This window comes from Antennarius striatus, chromosome 8, assembly GCF_040054535.1.
Source record: "Antennarius striatus isolate MH-2024 chromosome 8, ASM4005453v1, whole genome shotgun sequence".
Classification (NCBI taxonomy): domain Eukaryota; kingdom Metazoa; phylum Chordata; class Actinopteri; order Lophiiformes; family Antennariidae; genus Antennarius; species Antennarius striatus.
In genome coordinates, this window is record NC_090783.1 from 14,515,558 (window position 1) to 14,537,007 (window position 21,450).

General features: G+C 40.9%; 1 protein-coding gene and 1 long non-coding RNA gene across 2 annotated transcripts; both read right to left on the reverse strand.

The window, feature by feature from the left end:
* On the reverse strand, window positions 1–8,275 carry LOC137600851 (uncharacterized). Its single transcript, XR_011036991.1, has 5 exons — window positions 8,115–8,275; window positions 7,862–7,963; window positions 7,076–7,230; window positions 2,862–2,962; window positions 1–965 (listed from the first exon to the last, which is right to left on the reverse strand). It is a non-coding gene; the product is annotated as an uncharacterized lncRNA (long non-coding RNA).
* Window positions 8,276–9,433: 1,158 nt separating this feature from the next.
* naf1 (nuclear assembly factor 1 homolog (S. cerevisiae)) lies at window positions 9,434–20,996 on the reverse strand. The gene is made up of 9 exons (XM_068322622.1): window positions 20,938–20,996; window positions 20,210–20,459; window positions 19,964–20,072; window positions 18,652–18,745; window positions 18,468–18,550; window positions 17,298–17,458; window positions 16,998–17,049; window positions 14,588–14,672; window positions 9,434–10,495 (listed from the first exon to the last, which is right to left on the reverse strand). Exons 2-9 carry the CDS (start codon window positions 20,443–20,445, stop codon window positions 10,134–10,136), a joined length of 1,182 nt encoding a protein of 393 aa, XP_068178723.1. The 5' UTR covers window positions 20,446–20,459; window positions 20,938–20,996; the 3' UTR covers window positions 9,434–10,133.
* Between the last annotated feature and the right edge of the window lie 454 nt (window positions 20,997–21,450).

A 21,450-nucleotide genomic window follows, 5' to 3' on the forward strand; every position in this document is an offset into this window, starting at 1 on the left:
GAGGTGAGGGAAAAGGTTTCACGATAAAGGTATGATAAATTGTAAAGTCTGCTTGACTTTTATTTCAATTTTATTTGGTTCATGTTTTTTATCCCTTTAATTGTCTTTCTATAAAGACTGAGTGTGTTGAACATGGCCTTACAAATTATTAATACAATTTATTGTTCATCTTTTCCTTTCGGCTTTTCCCTTCAGGGATCGCCACACCCCATGTGCTCTGAAACAGAGTTTATCATTGCATCTACACATACAAGTTGAAATTCTACCATGTAAAGAGGAAATCATTTATAAATCAGATCCAGACTTCCTGCCACTTGGGGCAAAGCTCATAGGCGAAGTGGAAAACTGTCCTGTGGTCTTATGAGAGAAAATCTGATATTCTTTTGGAAATCATGGATTTTGCATTCTCCGTGATGCAGAGGAGAGGGACCATCCTGCCTAATATCAGCACATAGTTTAAAAACGAGCATTCATGGTGGTATTGGGGTAGATTTGTGTGCACATCATGGGCAACCTGCACATTTCCCTAATTAAAGACTAAACTTTCAAAAATGAGCACTAGCATCACTGAAGATGTGATTATTTACTATACTTGTTTTACTGAGCCTTAAAAAGTTTGAGATCTGTATCACATCTTACACATAGTGAGCACACATTTCAAAGTGAACGCCTTAATTTATCCTCACCACATTGGAAACCTCAACACATTTTCATTCTGTGGCTCGGACATTTTAAGTATGCATTAACTACAATTACTGACTGAACAAATTACAGCAAAAGAGGGTGAAATACTATGAGGCCTCTACACTTACAAGTGGAGCTACCTCAGAGGTTTTTCACAGATCCACCTGCTTCTAGCATTACAGTTAAAGTCATTCAGGCCAATGAAATCGATCATTGTTCGAAGTTCACCACAGTCCTCTCGTCCAAGCCACCCATCAGGCTGCCCAGTAGCCCACTGCAACCTGCATAATAATACAAAGAACAAAAATACTCCTAAATGGATTAATTAAAAAATAAAAAGTCAGACTAAAAAAGTAGGTCTTGAGGGTGCAGTCTCATCAGCCCTCTGGAAGACTCATACTATAATAATAAAAGGATTTCTCACTATGGTATTTTGGTTTTATTTTAGTAATAAAATAATAAAAAAGGTCACTACCAGAAGACCAAAGGCATCTAGAAAGTTATAAGGTTGGAGGTCTTTGTCATGAGACCATTATGAGCTTTATAAATTAATAACAAAGTTCTTCTCTAATTAGTAAATACTTACATCTGCAGCAGACAGGAAGGGAATGCGTAGCGATTGAAACTAATGTGGGATCGCTTTCTGGTCTTGGTCAGCCAATGAACAGATGAGTTTTGGAGCATCTGGATTTGGGTGGTATTCTACTTAATCCAACAGGCATGTCTGTGCAACTAGGGTATTTGACCCATATTGGTCCTTAAGGTAATTTCCTGGACTTTTTGTTTTGTTTTGACAATAGGTTAGATTAGTATTAACAATCCATGAACCTCAGAAGTCAACAAACTGTTGGAATTCTCCCATCTTATTGCATGGCCCTTTGTCAGTCATATTTTATAGCCATATCTAGGAAATACCACTTTATTTTTGTGAATAGCAGCACCTTTGGCATTGTGGTGCAGACATTACGATTAACTGCAAGCAATTGATGGCTGCTGAGAGTCATAGCTTGTAGTTGCACGTGTGATAGCTCTTAAAAATGGCCTATATCAATTTTCTTTTTTATTGTTAGCTTCAGTTTCTTGTTGTCTGACATATGCAGCTCATACTATCTTAAAAGCATCCATGCACATAGTTACTTGAGAGTTTCATTCATCACTTACATTTATTCTAAAAATTATTGATCCTGGTTGGGTAGCTCCCTCAGGGGTATTCTTTTCTGCATTTGATCCATTATTGAGGAGCAGTGAGCATCCTTTATAAAATGGTTTCTGAATACTAGTAACTCTGGTCAGAAAATAGTCCTTATCAGATGGGTTTCAACATGTGCTAAAAGATTAGTTGTGCGAATGTTTCTTAGTTGCAGTTTGATGAATTAACAGCTGTGACAAAGTTGATGCTGCTTATGGAGACTTAAAGCATGCTAAACTCTGTCAGTAAAGTTAGGGGGTCGTGTAACAGTCTTATTGACCTGCTGCTCAGACTCATTCATTTTCGGAGATGTGGAATGATCAGCAAAAGAACTGTCAAAATATACATGGCTTCCTGATTTGGAATTTTTAAAAACCGGAGGGCCAAACTGAATGAGTGCAACTCTGAACTGCAGAGTATATGGAAATTGTCAGCATATATGATTCTGACTTTCAATTCATTCAAAACCAAAGTGAGTCTTAAACTCTCAATTGAGGGTCCATATGAAAGACAAACAACACACCTACAGACAATTTGGTGTCATCAATTCGCCTAAGCCAGGCATGGGCAAACTACGGCCCGCGGACTGTGTACAGCTTGCTAGGCTTTGTAATCCGGCTTGTAACGCTTGTTTAAACTATATAATGCATTTTATTAAAGAAATACAGTTCTAAAATAACTTTTAAAACAAGTCTTGCAAAATATGCTTTATATACTTTATATATAATTGTTTATATATGAATGTCATTTTCATTAGTGCAAATAAACACTGCATCTATCTCCTCTTCAGCTGGCCCGCCTGTCCACCCCTGAGCTAAGCTGCATGTTTTTGGAGGTGAGAGGAAGTTGGGGAACCTGGAGAGAACCCAGGCAGACATGGGGAGAACATACAAACTGCACAGAAAGAAACTGAACCCAGAACTATCTTGCTGTGAGGCAACAGTGCTTCCATAAATGACAGGACATTTAACATTGATTGGTATTTTACCTTTTATTAAGTGGTGTTCCATCCACCCAGATCCAAGTTCCTTCCTCCTGTCTGTCAGTCATACCAACCCATGCTGCCATTGTGAATCCAGTAAGAAAGGCCTGTTGTGAATCACATTGCCATGAGCAACTAGAGCATCACAAATTTTATGTTGCCCTTAAAATGATGTAACTTAAAAGTAGTGCAATAAAGGAGAAGAGAATAACAGAACACAACAGAGGAGAACATGCAAAATATTGGAGCGCAAGAGTAATATAGGAAATATAACCTAAACATGTTAAAAAATGTAAACATGTGGACATTATGGATAACATTGATGTTGTCATCAAATTGTAAATTCCCAGTAGTGATTGTATAATGTTCATAATTATTACAGTATGAAGAATGAAGGTTACACAAGGGGCCTGGGAAAGAAACTGTTCTGAGCAGCTAGCATATCAAGCTGTGATGAACATGTCAAGATGCTCTCTAGTGTGGAGTGGTACAATTCTTCTGTCCATACGTCCCTGCGTCAGCCTGGCTGGACTGCTTTTTTTTTTTTTTTACCAAGGGTGAGCTTAACTTCCAAAAATAAAAAAATAAAAAAACATGTTAGTAAAAAAATGTAAGCCACAAGAGGGCACAAGCCAGTGTCTTATTGTGCCGGTCCCAAGCCCGGATAAATACAGAGGGTTGCGTCAGGAAGGGCATCTGGCGTAAAACTTTTGCCAAATCAAACATGCAAATCAAATCTATGACTTCCATACCAGATCGGTCCAGGCCCGGGTTAACAACAACCGCCATTGGTGCTGTTGACCTACAGGGTGCCGGTGGAAATTGGACTACTGTTCGTCGAAGAAAGAGAGGAGGACAGTGTGATCGTAGGAAGAGAGAGAAGAGGAACGCCAAGAGTATAGGACTGAGAGTAGGGATGTTGAATGTTGGAACTATGACAGGAAAAGGTAGAGAGTTGGTTGACATGATGCAGAGAAGGAAGGTAGACATACTGTGTGTCCAGGAGACCAGGTGAAAAGGTAGCAAGGTTAGAAGTTTAAGAGCAGGGTTCAAGTTGTTCTATCATGGTGTAGATAGGAAGAGAAATGGAGTAGGAGTAATCTTGAAGGAGGAGTTTGTTAGGAATTCCTGGAGGTAAAAGAGTATCAGATAAAGTGATGAGTCTGAAGCTAGAAATCGAAGGTGTGATGTTCAACGTTGTTAGTGGGTATCCTCCACAGGTTAGTGTGAGCTGGAGGAGAAGGAGAAGTTCAGGTTGGACTTTGACAAAGTAATGCAGAGCATACAGAGAAGTGAGAGAGTTATCATTGGAGCAGACTTCAATGGACATGTTGGTCCAGGAAACAGAGGTGATGAGGTGATGGGCAGGTTTGGTATCCAGGAGAGGAACGCAGAAGGACAGATGGTAGTTGACTTTGAAAAAAGGATGGAAATGGCTGTAGTGAATACTTTCTTCCAGAAGAGGCAGGAACATAGGGTGACCTATAAGAGTGGTGGTAGGAGCACACAGGTAGACTACATCTTGTGTAGACGGTGTAATCTGAAGGAGATCAGTGACTGCAAAGTAGTGGTAGGCGAGAGTGTAGCCAAACAGCATAGGATGGTGGTGTGTAGGAAGACTCTGGTGGTGAGGAAGATGAAGAGGGCAAAGGCAGAACAGAAGAGAAAATGGTGGAAGCTGAAAAAGGAAGAGTGTTGCATGACTTTTAGGAAGGAGTTAAGACAGGCTCTGGGTGGTCAGGAGGTGCTTCCAGATGACTGGACAACTACAGCTAATGTGATCAGGGAGACAGGTAGGAGAGTACTTGGTGTGTCATCTGGAAGGAAAGTAGATAAGGAGACTTGGTGGTGGAATGAGGAGGTACAGGAGTGTATACAGAGAAAGAGGTTAGCTAAGAGGAAGTGGGACACTGAGAGGACTGAGGAGAGTAGACAGGAGTACAGGGAAATGCAGTGTAAGGTGAAAGTAGAGGTAGCAAAGGCCAAACGAGGGGCTTATGATGACTTGTATGCTAGGTTGGACAGTAAGGAGGGAGATACTAATCTATACTGGTTGGCAAGACAGAGAGACAGAGATGGGAAGGACGTGCAGCAGGTTAGGGTGATTAAGGATAGGGATGGAAGTCTATTGACAGGTGCCAGTAGTGTGATGGGAAGATGGAAAGAGTACTTTGAAGAGTTGATGAACATGTAAAATGAGAGAGAACAAAGACTTGAAGAGGTGACTGCTGTGGACCAGGAAGTAGCAAAGATTAGTCAGGATGAAGTGAGGAGGGCATTGAAAAGGATGAAGAGTGGAAAGGCTGTTGGTCCTGATGATATACCTGTAGATGTTTGGAAGTGTCTAGGAGAGATGGCAGTAGTTTCTGACTGGATTGTTCAACAGGATCTTAGATCGTGAGAAGATGCCTGAGGAATGGAGGAGAAGTGTGCTGGTGCCCATTTTAAGAACAAGGGAGATGTGCAGAGTTGTGGCAACTACAGAGGAATAAAGCTGATGAGCCATACAATGAAGTTATGGGAAAGAGTAGTGGAAGCTAGACTAAGGGCAGAAGTGAGCATTTGTGAGCAGCAGTATGGTTTCATGCCAAAAAAGAGTACTACAGATGCAGTATTTGCTTTGAGGATGTTGATAGAGAAGTACAGAGAAGGCCAGAGGGAGCTGCATTGTGCTTTTGTAGATCTGGAGAAAGCTTACGACAGGGTGCCCAGAGAGGAACTGTGGTATTGTATGAGGAAGTCTGGAGTGGCAGAGAAGTATGTTAGAGCAGTGCAGGACATGTATGAGGACTGTAACACAGTGGTGAGGTGTGCTGTAAGTGTTGCAGAGGAGTTCAAGGTGGAGGTGGGACTGCATCAGGGATCAGCTCTGAGCCCCTTCTTGTTCGATATGGTGATGGACAGGCTGACAGATGAGGTTAGACAGGAATCTCCATGGACAATGATGTTTGCAGATGACATTGTGATCTGCAGTGAGAGCAGGGAACAGGTGGAGGAGAAGCCAGAGAGGTGGAGGTTTGTCCTGGAAAGGAGAGGAATGAAGGTTAGCCGCAGTAAGACAGAGTACATGGGTATGAATGAGAGGGACCCAAGTGGATGAGTGAGGTTACAGGGAGAAGAGATCAAGAAGGTGGAGGATTTTAAGTACTTAGGGTCAACAGTCCAGAGCAATGGAGAATGTGGAAAAGAGGTGAAGAAGCAGGTACAGGCAGGATGGAACGGGTGGAGGAAAGTGTCAGGTGTGATGTGTGACAGAAGAGTTACAGCTAAAATGAAAGGAAAGGTGTACAAAACTATGGTGAGACCAGCGATGTTGTTTGGTTGACAGTGTCACTGAGGAAAGGCAGGAGAGACAGAGCTGGAGGTAGCAGAGATGAAGATGCTGAGGTTCTCTTTGGGAGTGACCAGGAAGGATAGGATCAGGAATGAGTACATCAGAGGGACAGCACGTTAGAGGTTTTGGAGATCAAGTCAAAGAGGCCAGACTGAGATGTTTTGGACATGTCCAGAGGAGAGATAGTGAATATATTGGTAGAAGGATGCTGAGTTTTGAACTGCCAGGCAGCAGGCTCAGAGGGAGACCAAAGAGGAGTTTATGGATGTAGAGAAAGAGGACATGAAGGTAGTTGGTGTGAGAGAAGAGGATGCAGAAGACAGGGTCAGAAGGAGGCAACTGATTAGCTGTGGCGACCCCTGAAGGGAAAAGCCGAAAGGAAAAGAAGAAGAATTAAAAAAAAAAAGTAAAAGTAGTAAACATATCATAGTTTATGGTAAACAATAGTAGACCAGGTCACCTACCTAGTCATCTATGAGGGCAGTCCATCGATTCCCTTGAATAATTTGTTTTGTTTAATTGTTCAGTCTGGATCAACACTAGAAAACTTTCTGAAAAGTTTATTACAATTTTAACTGATCATTCCTATCAATTCTACAAAATGCTATTTATGAAATTACTCCTTTCTGTTTGCGATATGTTTGATTTGCATATAGGGCATGGACAAGACATCTGACCACCAGTGGTTCATGCATGTAGATCATAGCATCAGGATTTATTACAATCTTTGAATTTGTAACACAAATTATGTGCCACCTCATCTGTAACACAAATCATGTGCCACCTCACCTCACTTCATTTTTGTAGGTGACAGGAAAGACAAATATACACTTCAATGGTTAAAACAAAACAAAACAATAACAAAACAGTAAAATCATGAAAATACCTGTTCCTGTCTGGTGTTGATGACAACCAGGTCAGCGTCTCTCTGCACACAGTCCTTCCGGCTGTCATCCCAGCTCTTGCTGTTTGAGGAAATGTAGTAACAACTGGAGCCAAATGTGATCCAGCCCTTTGGACATCTTGCTTCCTCTGTCTCAGCTCAAAACAGCAGCACAGACAGTGACTTCTAACTTAAAATGTCATAATGCAGATTATGTAGCCAGAACAGCCTCATGATACAACAGTAAACATAGACTTGTATAGCAATGCAACACGGTGCAACTTTCAACATTTGTTTTCTGCGTCAAAACTCAACTGCTTCATGTGACCAAAAATATAGCATCACCATTGCAATGCCAAATCATTTGAAGTGCTTTGGTGTTCACTTGCTGAATGTAAAGCAGATATAGTTGGTTATCGTTTTAACTCTGCGTTGGTCCCCACCAAACCCTGGCAATATCTGTCTCTTTAGCTGACAAACACAAACTAGTTACCAAACATTTAACATTATCTCTTTGTGATTTGGTGCTGGGGAGGTCAGTATTATTAGTCAGAACATTAAAAAAGTTATGAACAAGCTCTTTAGAAAGCAGCTACTTTCAGTTTTGTAGTATTTCTCTGCGTTCCATTTCATCCAAGAACTTTTGTTTGTCCTTTTGATTTACATGGTTACATGGTTTTACAGTATTTTTATATGAAGCACTTGGAACTTGTCATTTATTTGATGTAATTAGCTTTGAAACACATCTCTTTTATGATTACTTTGACACAAATACAGCGCATGCATTACCTTTCTCAGTGGGCTTAGCAAGTCTTAGAGAGATGTTGAGAATTGCTTGAAGAACACACAGCAATCCAAAGCTCACCAGAACCAAACTGCAATGGCGGAACTCTGTAAATATATTTCTGGTTGTAAACACATTTAAATACAAAAACAAAAACAACCCCTGCCCCCCCTAAATATAAAACATTTTCAAAATTGTCACTTTAATGTTATGTTTACTTTTAAAAAAGCATTCAAATCACTTCAACTGATCACTTACTTGGATTTGGAGTTCTGATCATAGCAGCCTCCACAGGTTCAGCTTTTGGAAATTTCTGGTATGTACCAACTTCAATTTTGACCTCAGATGCTTTTGAAGAAAAGACCACAGACATCTTCAAGCTGCTGCAGTCTGATGGTGTGCTGTCTGTGTAATGTGCAGACCCACAAAACATACTTTCCTGTTTGTCATTGGCCTGCGTGTCTTCTGAAAATGATGTAATACCGCTCATCAAATGATGCTAAATGAGAAATAATCATTTGATCAAGCCTATTTTATCTTATGGTTGTGTTCAAATGAGTTAAATTACGATTCAGTATTTTGTGTTTTATTTATTTTGAGTATGTTAAACATTATTACGTTCTATATGCTTCAGAGACCTTAAATTTGCATTTTGGGGTGTTGGTTATACATTTGTGGGTATGACTATACACATTACAAATGTCATTACAAGTATATTTCCTATTTTCACTTTGTTTGCAAACATCACTTTAACAAACTCACCCTGAAATTAGTTTCAAGTTGAAGATAAGTGTTTTGCCATCCAAAATGTCACAAGCCAATCAAAAATTTTGTCATTCTGTTTCTCAAATTAAAAACTTCAAAGCATCAATTTTCCCCTTATAAATCACAAAATGAATTGATGTAAAAGCTCAAGTGAGATAGGATGAATTAAGTGTTTCAGCAAAGCAAAGTTGAATATTCACTCTTTTGGCTGATTTCAGTTTCTGTGCATGGTTTGTTGGGAAATATTGTGTGGTATAGCCGAATGTGAACACAGCAGTAGCGTTACACAAGAGTGTGACAAAAACGTTGCATAAGAGAAATGTGGCTGAGAGCAGAGCTTAGACATTACTTTATGATCTATTTGCCGACATTAAATGATGAACTGACATGAGAAAATGCCCATAACACATTTTCAGTATTTGTGAGAGTACTGGAGAAGATCTAAAGCTCATGATTTTCTACTACAAATCAAACTGTTCCCTTGTAATTGTGTTCATCTTTTGCTTCAAGTAAAGGAGTTCCGGTACTTTGTAGTCTTGTCAAAAGTGATGGGAAAATGGATAGTGGTAAAATAGACAAGTGGTTTGAAGCAAGAGCAGTGATGATAGCATTGTACTGTAGCACTCAGCCTGCTGACAAAGCTGAGTTTACCAGTGGATCTATAGTGCTCAGCATGGATGAGTACACTCCCAACGGATCTGTTTGACAATCTTCCAGTCTTTCAAAATCTACACATTCTCTGAGATAAATCAGTCAGTGTTCAACAATTACAACATGTAAATCCACATTTCACATTAACAGGTGCAGAGCAATTATCATAAAATCAACCTTTAATCTGTGCATGATTTATGTTAACATATGGTCAAATGACACAAACTGATAAATGCAATACCACAAAGCTAGAACGTACATTGTGTATTTATATAATCATCATACACATAAACATTGGTCAGTTTGTTGTTCTAAATGCACAAAAGCCACAAATGATGATAATTCTCATGCAGTCATAAAATACTGCATGAGATAGCAAGCATTCTGTATTTTGATGAAGTTTGATGAAACCCACAGATCTGAAGGAATTTAACAAGCTTTCCACAAACGTCCTGTTAATTGACTTCTTGAATGTTCAAGCCATGTTACCTATGTATGTTCAGGTGATTCATTCCCACAGCAATAAGTGAGACTCGTTATCTAGGACAGCGACAGGTGGAAGTATTATTCACACATGTATAGGTTTGAAATGGGTAAGCTCTCTTCTCTTCTGCTGTGACTATGACCACACTGGCTCAAGAGAATGTGGGTATGTCCGAAAATGACACATACTGTAAGAACATAACAAGGACTACATTTTGTCGCAAGGCTCCAACTGGTGGTTTGGTCTGTAAAAAAATGTGTACAATTATGAGAAAAATAACAGCACAACCTTTCAGCTATTTCAAGTAAATGATCAATTCTGAAGTTGCTGATTATACAAGACTATCCATATTTCTTAGATGCAAGGAGTGATGTGCATCATTGCGGGGGTGGAGGAGGGGGTGGAGGAGGAGGAAAGTTTTGGAAGGGGACAGAAGCTGGTGGCCAATGAGGAGATGCGAAGGCTGGATTGAAGAAAGAGAGAGGAGAGGGGTAAAGAGGGAAGCTGGCTGGGGAGAAAGGGGGAGGAGGGTAGGGGCAGGGAGTGGGTGGATACATGAGGGGAACACTTGAGTGGCTGCTTGGTGGGTGAATGTATCTTGGTGGAGCTTGTGTGTTTCGTAAAGGCTGGTGTTTATTCCTTGGGTTATGGGGTCTGACTTGAGCCCCTGAGGGTCTTGGTGGGAAATTCCTCATGTCACACTGCTGCAAGGTATTCTGGGTAATGCGGCCAGGATTATCTGATGAGAAAAATATGATAAAGCAAAATAAGTAAAAAGTAATTCTAATACCATATCCTATCGGAAAAAGCATCCAAAAAAATTCAAAATTTTACACACGCACACCAATAACATATTATATAACATCTACATGACATCTAGTAAAACTTCCTTTCAGCTTGTCCCGTTAAAGGTTGCCACACACAGCATGTCATCGTTTCTGCTGCTACCCTCTGCATTTAGCCGGGCTTGGGATGGTCCAACTGTTGACATTGGCTTGTGCCCCCGTAGGACTACAGATACTGGTGATTGAACCCATGGCAGCCAACCATTTGCTCTACGATTGAGCTACACCCCTTGCTAATGCTTCAGATAAAACAATAAAAGAGAATAGAGGGAGGAAAGCGCTGGCGATGGTTGGATGTGAGGAGCTATATGCAATGCACTGGGAATTGGGTGAATTCCCTGGAAGAAATTAAGGAGATTAAGGAGCACTACGCTCACCTGTAGCCTTTCTAAACTTTAGTCATAAGAGAATTAGCATTTATTTCTTTAGCGACATTACGGAACTTTACCGTTTACGGTAAAGTTTGGAGCTATGCCTGGCCTCTCTTTTTCCTGGCGCTCACTGGACCCTGTGGACTCCTGGCTGCTACCTGTCATAGGCCCAGATGAGGTGTTCCAGCCCCACGGCCCCTGCTTTCCTCGTCCCCGCTGGCGCGGGGTGAACCGCAGCAACCTGCGGCTCCTGCGGCGGGCTTCCCTGACAGCTCATGCTGCGGATCCGCCGATTCCCGCCCGGATTGGCCTGGTGAATGCTAGATCGCTAGCGAACAAGACCTTCATTCTGAAGGATTTCTTCACATCCCGAGGTTTGGATTTTCTGTGTGACTGAGACATGGCTGAGTGTTGGTGAGTCCAGCGCTTTCACTGAACTCTTACCCGACGACTTTTGCTACTTTCACTCCCCGCGGACGTCTGGCCGAGGAGGAAGAATCGCGACTGTTTCAAAAATAAACATAAATGTAAGCAGTTATCTCTACAATCCTCGTTCACCAGCTTTGAACTGAGCCTATTTGAACTGGGCCGCTCTCACACTGTGCTGTGTGCCGTGGTCTATAGACCTCCTAAATACAATAAGGACTTTTTCCACTAATTTTCTGATTTTCTGGCTGAAATTATGCCTAAATATGATCGTGTCCTTATTGTTGGTGATGTTCACATGTGTTGTCCTGAAAAGCCTATGGCAGTTGACTTTTTAAACCTCATTGACTCTTTTAATCTTGTGCAGTCTGTGTCTGGACCCACACAAGAACATGGACACACTTGATCTTGTTTTATCGTATAGTTTGCCTGTTTTTAACCTAGAGATTTGTGACGCAGTGTTTTCAGATCATATGCCTGTGCCATTTGAGGTTGCTCTTGTCGGTAATACAGTTAAATCTGCTGCTGCTTCTCGGCGTTGTCGTGTCATAAACCCTTCCACTGCTGTTCAGTTTTCAGCCGCTTTTAATCATAACTCCGTCATTCCTGGGTCTGTGTGCAGTACAGAGGAGCTTAGCTCATGGTTTCACTCCACCTGCCAGACTGTTTTAGACACTGTGGCTCCATTAAAAGTCAGGCAGCCTAAAACTAAATCTGAGCCCTGGCTAAATGACATGACTCGTGCTGCAAGACGTGAGTGCCGTAAAGCTGAGCGCAAATGGAAAAAGGACAAAGTGTACGTGTCTCTTCAAATGTTAAGGGACTGCTGGTGTCATTATCAAAAAACTGTGAAAAATGCTAAAAGAGAACACTTGTCAAATATTATCCTCTCTGTCACAAACCTCGTGTTTTGTTTATAACAATTGATTCAGCTCTTAATGCCAAGCAGACTGTCGGTATAGAGACTTCTCCTGTTGTCTGTGAAAATTTTCTTCACTTTTTTATTGACAAGGTCTCTTCTACAAGGGCTCTCATCTCACCTCCTGCTTATGACCCCTCAATCTCTGTCACCTGCTCTGCTGTTTTTGACCAGTTTGAGCCCGTGACCCTGTCCTTTTTACAGGAGATTGTTGGACAGTTGAGGCCTTCAGGCTCTCCAAATGACCCTGTCCCTCCTCAACTATTTAAAGAGGTTTTTCCCACTGTTGGAACTTCTGTTCTTCCAATTAATAATAGCAGTCTCTCCTCAGGTGTTGTCATATGTTGTCCCTGTGTATTTTAAACATGCAGTAGTGCAACCCCTGATCAAAAAACCTGGGCTACATCCTACAGCTCTTACCAATTTCAGGCCGATCTCCAAACCACCTTTTCTTTCAAAAATCCTCGAGAAGATAGTCTACAGTCAATTAATGGTCTTTCTGAAAGACAACAATATTCTTGAGGTTTTCCAATCCAGTTTTAAAACCCTGCACAGCACAGAATCAGCTCTTTTAAGAGTTTTTAATGATATCTTTTTATCTACAAACCCTGGTAACTGTTATTTTAACGCCTTTAGACTTAACTGCTGCATTTGATACAGTGGACCATGAAATCCTGATCTCTCGCTTAGAACAGTGGGTGGGCATCAGGGGCATAGCACTGGAGTGGTTCAGGTTGTACTTGGCAGATCGAACGTTCTGTGTTAGCCTTGGTGACTCTGTGTCCTCCTCTGCTCCCCTCTTGTGTGGGGTCTCGCAGGGCTCAGTTCTAGGCCCTCTTCTCTATCTGCTCCTGTTTGGCTCCATACTTAGGAAGCACGGGATTCATTACCACTGTTATGTGGGTGACAATCAAATTTACGTTCCGCTCAAAAAGAAGAATGCATACTCTATCACTGCATTACTTAAGTGTCTTGATGACATTAAGGTCTGGATGGCTCTGAACTTTTTTGAATTTTAACGAAAAGAAAATGGAAGTGATGATTTTTGGTGGCACCGCTGGAGCACCCCTTCCAGCTCTGGGTTCTTTGGCCCAGCATATCAAACCAACCATCACTAATCTCGGGGTAAAAATGGATTCAGATCTCAAGCTTGATAGCCAGATCAGGGCAGTACTTAAGTCAAGCTTTTATCATTTGAGGCAGCTGGCCAAAATAAAACCAATTCTCTTGAGGCAACAGTTTAAAATAGTTATCCACGCCTTTGTCACCACTAGGCTGGACTACTGCAATTCCCTTTACGTGGGGGTTAGTGCTTCTTCCATCTCCCGTCTCCAGATGGTCCAAAACGCTGCTGCACGTCTTTTGACCAGCACCCGTAAACATGAGCACAGTACCCCTATTTTAGCCTCACTCCACTGGCTGCCCACACATTTTAGAATCCATTTTAAAATTCTTTTATTTACTTTTAAATCCCAAAATGCTCTTGCCCCGCCCTACCTCTCTGAGTTTCTACACCCTTACGTACCTGCTCGCTCTCTCAGATCAGCTGATCAGCTGCTTCTGAGTGTGCCCAAAACCAAACGGAAGCTCAGAGGGGACCGTGCCTATGCTGTTGTGGCTCTTAAATTATGGAATAATCTGCCTCAGCAAATCAGACAGGCCTCTTCTCTGTCTGTTTTTAAATCGCTTCTGAAAACCTACCTCTTCTCCTTAGCTTTTAACATCTAGATAGACATCGTATTTTATTTAAATTTGTCTTATTTTATTGCTCTGATTGTATGGCTTTTGCTTTTATCCATGTTTTATGTATTTAATTTATTTTACTTACAATATTTGAGCCATTTTGTCTTTTATCTATATTTGGTTTTTTATTTATTCGTCTGTAAAGCACTTTGGTCGACTGTGGTTGTTGTAAAGTGCTTAACAAATAAAGATTGGATTGGATTTAAAAAGAACTTTGCTGTACATTGTTTGGTCCAAAAACTGATGTGATATCTATAAGTATAACATTTAAATTACCATGAATAATAAGATAAACGGTTCGTCGCTCGATCGTGGATTCCTTAATCGTGTGTGGTTCCTGGAACGCATTAACCGCAAAGAACGAGGCGCGCACTGTACACACACACACACTTCTTTTTTACTAGTAGAAAAAAAAAAAGTCCATTGATCTTCGTCAAAATTACTCATTTTAAGCACAATGTTTTAGATCGCTATACATACAGCGTTAAACTTAACAGAACCATACAGGTGTATACGTGTGTACATACCTGCATTTTTGTTGTCCTTCTTTTTAGAGCGCTTTAATTTCCTCTTTGCTTCCTGCTCTTTCTCATCGTCACTATAGTCTAAAGCCTGGAGAGTAAGAGACACTAACACATTAGGAAAAAAATATATAATCAATGCCGCCTTTACACTTGAGTGTTAAAGACCTTTAAGCCAAAAATTCCCCAATAGCTGTACCCACTGAAGACCAAAAGAGGTCTTCTCTTTGCTGCCCTGTTACTTCCCTGACCTTCCTCTCTACCTCCAGTTGTATTGCATCTGAAAGGAGCACACAGCTTCCCTTTTGCTCAACTCCCAGTTGCATCTGCATGGGATGGAAGTATCTCTTCTCTCGTAATGTCGCCGGAAAACCATCCAACGTATTTTCCTGGCATTAATTGGAATTAATGCACTTATATTTTCATATTTTGAGTAATTAAGCGATTTACTATCTTCAATGCACATGTATTTATCAATTTGGCTCCAGTTTTCTATTCTCTACAATCAAGTAAAAATAAAAAAAGGTTCAGCACTGAAATTTCCAGGAGGAAAAAAAAAGTGATGTGATTAACAACCTCTATCTGATCAGGAAGGCTGGCTCTATGATTGGCTGTAGTATGGACACAGTGGAGGCTGTGGTGGAGAGGAGGACTCCGAACAAACTTATCCATTATGGATAACCCTGCTCACCCTTTCCACCACACACTGGACAGGCAGCGGAGCTCCTTCTCCAACAGAATGCTACAGCTCTGCTGTCGAAGGGACAGATACAGGAAATCATTCCTGCCACAAGCCATCACTCTCTAAAATATCAGATAAGAATTCCTCCAGTCTGATGTTTAGATACGGCTTTCATTAAGTCCTGTGTATTGCCACAGAGGGTCACACTATTTAATTACTTGATACGAGGGTATCATTGGTATTATTATTGTTGTTAATATTTTTAATGTTATTATTATTCCCTTTCCCCTTTTGTCTTAATTTTTCCTCAATGTACACTCACCGGCCACTTTATTAGGTACACCATGCTAGTAACGGGTTGGACCCCCTTTTGCCTTCAGAACTGCCTCAATTCTTCGTGGTATAGATTCAACAAGGTGCTGGAAGCATTCCTCAGAGACTTTGGTCCATACTGACATGATGGCATCACACAGTTGGCGCAGATTTGTCGGCTGCACATCCATGATGCGAATCTCCCGTTCCACCACATCCCAAAGATGCTCTATTGGATTGAGATCTGGTGACTGTGGAGGCCATTTGAGTACAGTGAACTCATTGTCATGTTCAAGAAACCAGTCTGAGATGATTCCAGCTTTATGACATGGCGCATTATCCTGCTGAAAGTAGCCATCAGAAGTTGGGTACATTGTGGTCATTAAGGGATGGACATGGTCAACAACAATACTCAGGTAGGCTGTGGCGTTGCAACGATGCTCAATTGGTACCAAGGCGCCCAAAGAGTGTCAAGAAAATATTCCCCACACCATTACACTGCCACCACCAGCCTGAACCGTTGATACAAGGCAGGATGGATCCATGCTTTCATGACGCCAAATTCTGACCCTACCATCCGAATGTCGCAGCAGAAATCGAGATTCATCAGACCAGGCAACGTTTTTCCAATCTACTATTGTCCAATTTCGATGAGCTTGTGCAAAGTGTAGCCTCAGTTTCCTGTTCTTAGCTGAAAGGAGTGGCACCCAGCGTGGTCTTCTGCTGCTGTAGCCCATCTGCCTCAAAGTTCGACGTACTGTGCGTTCAGAGATGCTCTTCTGCCTACCTTGGTTGTAACGGGTGGTTATTTGAGTCACTGTTGCCTTTCTATCAGCTCGAACCAGTCTGGCCCTTCTTCTCTGACCTCTGGCATCAACAAGGCATTTCCGCCCACAGAACTGCCATTCACTGGATATTTTTTCTTTTTCGGACCATTCTCTGTAAACCCTAGAGATGGTTGTGCGTGAAAATCCCAGTAGATCAGCAGTTTCTGAAATACTCAGACCAGCCCTTCTGGCAACAACAACCATGCCATGTTCAAAGTCACTCAAATCACCTTTCTTCCCCATACTGATGCTCAGTTTGAACTGCAGGAGATTGTCTTGACCATGTCTACATGCCTAAATGCACTGAGTTGCCGCCATGTGATTGGCTGATTAGAAATTAAGTGTTAACGGGCAGTTGGCAGGTGTACCTAAGGTGAGTGTATATTTTCCTTGTTTCTATTTGTTCTATGTCTGAATGCTGCTGCAAGATTTAAATTTCCCAGTTTGGCATAAGTACATCTTATCTTATCAATACAATAAAATAATGTCATTAAAATAACATTTACATAAATGTACCTAAATCCGTAAAAATTATAAAAATAATAAAAAGCCGATTATGAGATTTACCAATTAAACATGTAACAGGATCACTTACCTCAGTTGGTGGTTCTTGGTCATTTTTCCAGGAAGCATCAGATCCCTTTAAACTGAAAAAGAAGAAGTTTTTTACAAAATATACATTACATTTGGTAAGACACATTATAATTCCTCGTGATTAGATTACTAGAACCCAGTGTTTCTAAAAATGTATTTACCGGTAAATGATTTAAAGGTCCATATCAGAATTCTATTATGTTCCACCTCCATTGTTCTCACACAATTGCACATAAGAAGAAGCTCCATGTTTGTCCATTTAGGAACCATGTACATTTTGGTGAAATAAAAAATGACTTACAGTTTGAGCTGTTTTAAGAAGATGTATCCTGTGTACTCTTTGATGGTTGGTGCATAATAAACTGTCAATCCCTCTCTCAGCCCCTTGTTGCTTATTTGCTCGGCAGAATTGAAACGCAAAATATAAAGAGGACTGGACACTGGACCAAACACCTCAAACACCTGAAACACAGAAAAACAGTGCTGTGTGGAGATAGCAAAAATACTTGTTTTTTGAAAGAAAAGTTTAGGGTTAGGTTAGTGTTCTGCTGGTTTGTCTGATAACGCAAGATCCATAAGTTAGTTACAAAGTAGAAAAAAATGAACTGGCGTTGGAGAGTGATGTTTGAGCAAAAATATCTGTTCTGCCATTTTTCATAAAAATACTTATTGGTAGGAACATTCATTCATTCATTCATCTTCCAACCCGCTTAATCCGCTAACGCAGGTCGCGGGGAGCCGGTGCCTATCCCGGCAGTCTCAGGGCGTGAGGCAGGGGACACTCCGGGCACGACGCCAGTGTACCGCAGAGCCACATAGAAACAACCATAGACACACACAATCACTCTTATGGTCAATTTGGGACCGGCCAATCAATCTGAAGCGCATGCTTTTGGAGGTGGGAGGAAGCCGGAGAACCCGGAGAGAACCCACGCAGACACGGGGAGAGCATGCGAACTCCGCACAGAGCAGGACTCGAACCCGTGTCCGCTGTGTTGTGAGGCTGCAGCGCTAACCACTGCGCCACCGTGCCGCCCTTTGGTAGGAACAATCTTACAGTAATATTAGGAGTCAGTCAGCCTGTCATTTGCCTGTTGTAAGAGCTTCAAACTTACTTCAAACTTGGAATTTGACTTTCTGGGGACCCGTAAATTATTTGGAAAGATGCTGGAATTTTGAGCTGTAGCTCAATAGAAGTAGCTGCTCTACTTTACTCTAGTTCCTCCTCACCCTATCTCTAAGGGTGTGTCCAGCCACTCTACGGAGGAAACTCATTTCAACCGCTTGTATCCTGGATCCTCTCCTTTCGGTCATGACCCAAAGCTCATGATCACAGGTAAAAGTAGAAATGTTGATGATTTTGCAGATCTCACAATATGCAGCTGATTTTGGGCCACTGAAATTAATAATACTGAAAATAATACATGTACAAGAACAGTGGAAATGAGACAAACTCGAGAGGACCACCCACCTTTGCCAGAGACACCCTGTCAGATGTAAAGATGATGCTGTCATCCGTCAGAGGAGGCATGTCTTTTAGAGACTGAATGATAACTGTGGACAAAGAACAAGGTGTTAAGGACAGAGCTGACTGAATTTTTACAAAGTTATCTAGAAAGCAAACAGCACTATTAAAAGTGTGTGCTTGCATTTACCGAGTTGCTGAATAATATTGGAGACTGTTCCTACAGGCAGCAATTCAACATCGTCTGGTAATGTAATGGACACCTCTTCCACTTCTGGCAGGTCCTAAATATAAACATTTTGATAAATCAGCCTTTGGTCAGATGACATGATGATCCATCTTCTAATGCAAAAACAAAACATTAAAACCTATTTACACAAAGTTTGAATGTTGTCAATATTGTAAATAAAGACAGAATTCCATTAGTTGTAAATATTGGAAACCTTATATGTTTCAAAATTACCAAAAAAACAGCCACCGTTGGTTTATTAAGTTTGAATGTGTTGTCTACACTGGGTTTCGAATTTATAGTCAAATTCCTGAGTTTTTAAATAACATGACGTCTCTTGGTTGTTGTTTTAGTGAGAACACTTAACAGGTCATTAGAAAAACCAGATTGGTATGATGCATGGCATGATACTTTGCTATGGCAACGCCGTCATGTATTTTTAAAACATAACAACATGTTAGTCATCTGGTTAATGTAGGACTTAAAGCTAAAATCTAAATCTATAATAACACCAGGATTTATAATCTAGGCCATAATGCAAGGGGCTAAACTCCCCATATTATTAAAAAGACCCTATCTTTTTGTTGTTAAATAATAAAAAACTTCAGAAATTTTGTCATTTTAAGGAATCATTACTCATTCCTTTATTTACTGTTAAATGACAGGTGGTAATGGAGTCTAAATATGCAGCAGCATTTGATTGTGATAGATGTCATCTACAGAAAGCATGTACAGTATAATGTTGACAGCAATGGACGAAAGCAGCCTCTTTGAACAAAATCACAACAAATATCAGTTCTCAGACAAATGATCTCCAAAACTGACACAAAATTTTGTTTCCTTGATGTAAATTTTGAACAAGTTCAACATAGAGCCAGGAAGGACAACAAAATGAATGGGTCGGATCCCTGTTTTACTCAATTATGTTTTTCAACTAGGAGGGCTGGGGGACAGTTTGGCGGAGTCTGTCAGTGAAAATCATGGAATTTAGCGCAATGACGACTGATCCAGTTAATGAACAGAGAATGACAGAGAAGTTGCGGCAGCTTGTGACGCAACAAAGTTTGCAAATGTCAAAGCTCACTCACGAGTGAACACGGTGTGGCTTTGAGCAAAACATCTTGCGCTTAGTCAATACCATTAAGAAAACACTGATAAATATCTGGAGAGTTGGAGAAAGTCCACTGAAGGAGATTAATTGCTAAAAAGTACTGATATCCAAAGAATTAAAGAGATTGTGACCAGCTTTGACATAAAGAGATATCACGCAGACCCTGAGCAGGACTTCATCTCTGGTTTTGATGGGGGCTGGTTGGCTGAAACCCTCGTCATCCCCAGACATAGGGGCAGAGGAGGATGAGGAAGAAGAAGAAGAGCTATCACTGTGTGCAGAAGAGGAGACAATTCAGAGACAGTCACAAAGACAGAAACTACTGGTGCAAAACTTTAAGCCATGGGCTAGGGCTAAAATCATTAATAATACAACTTCATTAAAATAGTTTTTTGTTTGAAATAATACCTGTCTGAATCCTCTGACCCATCATCATCATCATCACTATCTTCTGTTGGTTTGTCTACAGGAACTGTCACAGATGATGACAATGTCTGAACATCTGGATGTCTTTGAATATCCGTGCACATGTCCACACTGTCAGTGGTTATGGCGACATTTTCTGATTGGGTAGTCATGGTAACCTCCATCATCCCTAGTTGTTCCTTGTGTGCTTGCAGTGATTCATTCTTCTCTTCATCCATCAGTTCTATGAGGGCTGATCTTCAGGAAATTTCCCCAATGTGGAAGGAATAAAGGTATAGCTTAGGTTATCTTGAATCATCTAACACTGTGAAGTAAATTTGTCTGACAAATACTCATGATTCCTTCAATGCAATAGCGTCCAGATTAAAAAACTCTCAGACAATACACTACTACGTAAAAGTCGTTTCTTCTTGAATATGATTTTTACAATTGATAGAATTTTCTATACTTCTGGAAACGCAAACATTTGTAACGATTTGCAGTATATTTATTCCTAAAAGTAGCTGTGAAAAGTCGACTGATAGAATCAAGAATGTAGTTTCAATCAGCTAACATGCTAACCAAGCTAACAGTTTCAATATATGGACACGGTTGGACGCAGGGCGAACAATAACGAGGCATAAGGCTTCGTTTCTTTTTCTTAGTCTCTTTCTGTGACAGAACTACAATGTCTCCTTCTTCATAAATAACATAATCAATCCGACACTCACCTGTTAAGCTGCTACTTCTTTCAGCGGAAAACTTTACAAAGGCAAAAAAGGAAATAATCCAGTGAAACGAAGGAAATACTTGGTCTTTCCCTTTAAAATAAAAGCTTCAGTGTCTTGTTTATATATAGTAATTCCTACGTTCTACATTTTATTTTGAAGGTGAGATCATTATTACTCATTTGCGCTTCTGGCGAATGATGCTTCTTTTTGCCTTCTGCCAAACACGTGGGATTTGAACCCCCCCATACACGCACACACACACACACACAGACACACACACACACCAAAAAAAAAAACCCAGAAACGTGCGTCTACTTTTTCCGCGTGTGCGCAATGCTGATGCGCACACGACCTCGACCTCGAACGAATTCGCCCGGACAACCATTGTGCTAAAGCGCCCTCTGTTGGAAAACAACCCATATTGAAAATCGCTTCCGCAAAATTATCCAAATACTTGACCTATTACAACAGTAAACTTAAGAATACTAATAATAAGTAATAACATTAGATTCT

Coding starts and splice junctions, on each gene's coding strand:
- naf1 (XM_068322622.1), bottom strand. CDS start 20,445: ATGGATGAAGAGAAGAATGAATCACTGCAAGCACACAAGGAACAACTA. Junction 20,073..20,209: donor GGGTCAGAGGATTCAGACAG/GTATTATTTCAA, acceptor TTCTGCACACAG/TGATAGCTCTTCTTCTTCTT. Junction 18,551..18,651: donor CAATATTATTCAGCAACTCG/GTAAATGCAAGC, acceptor CTTTGTCCACAG/TTATCATTCAGTCTCTAAAA.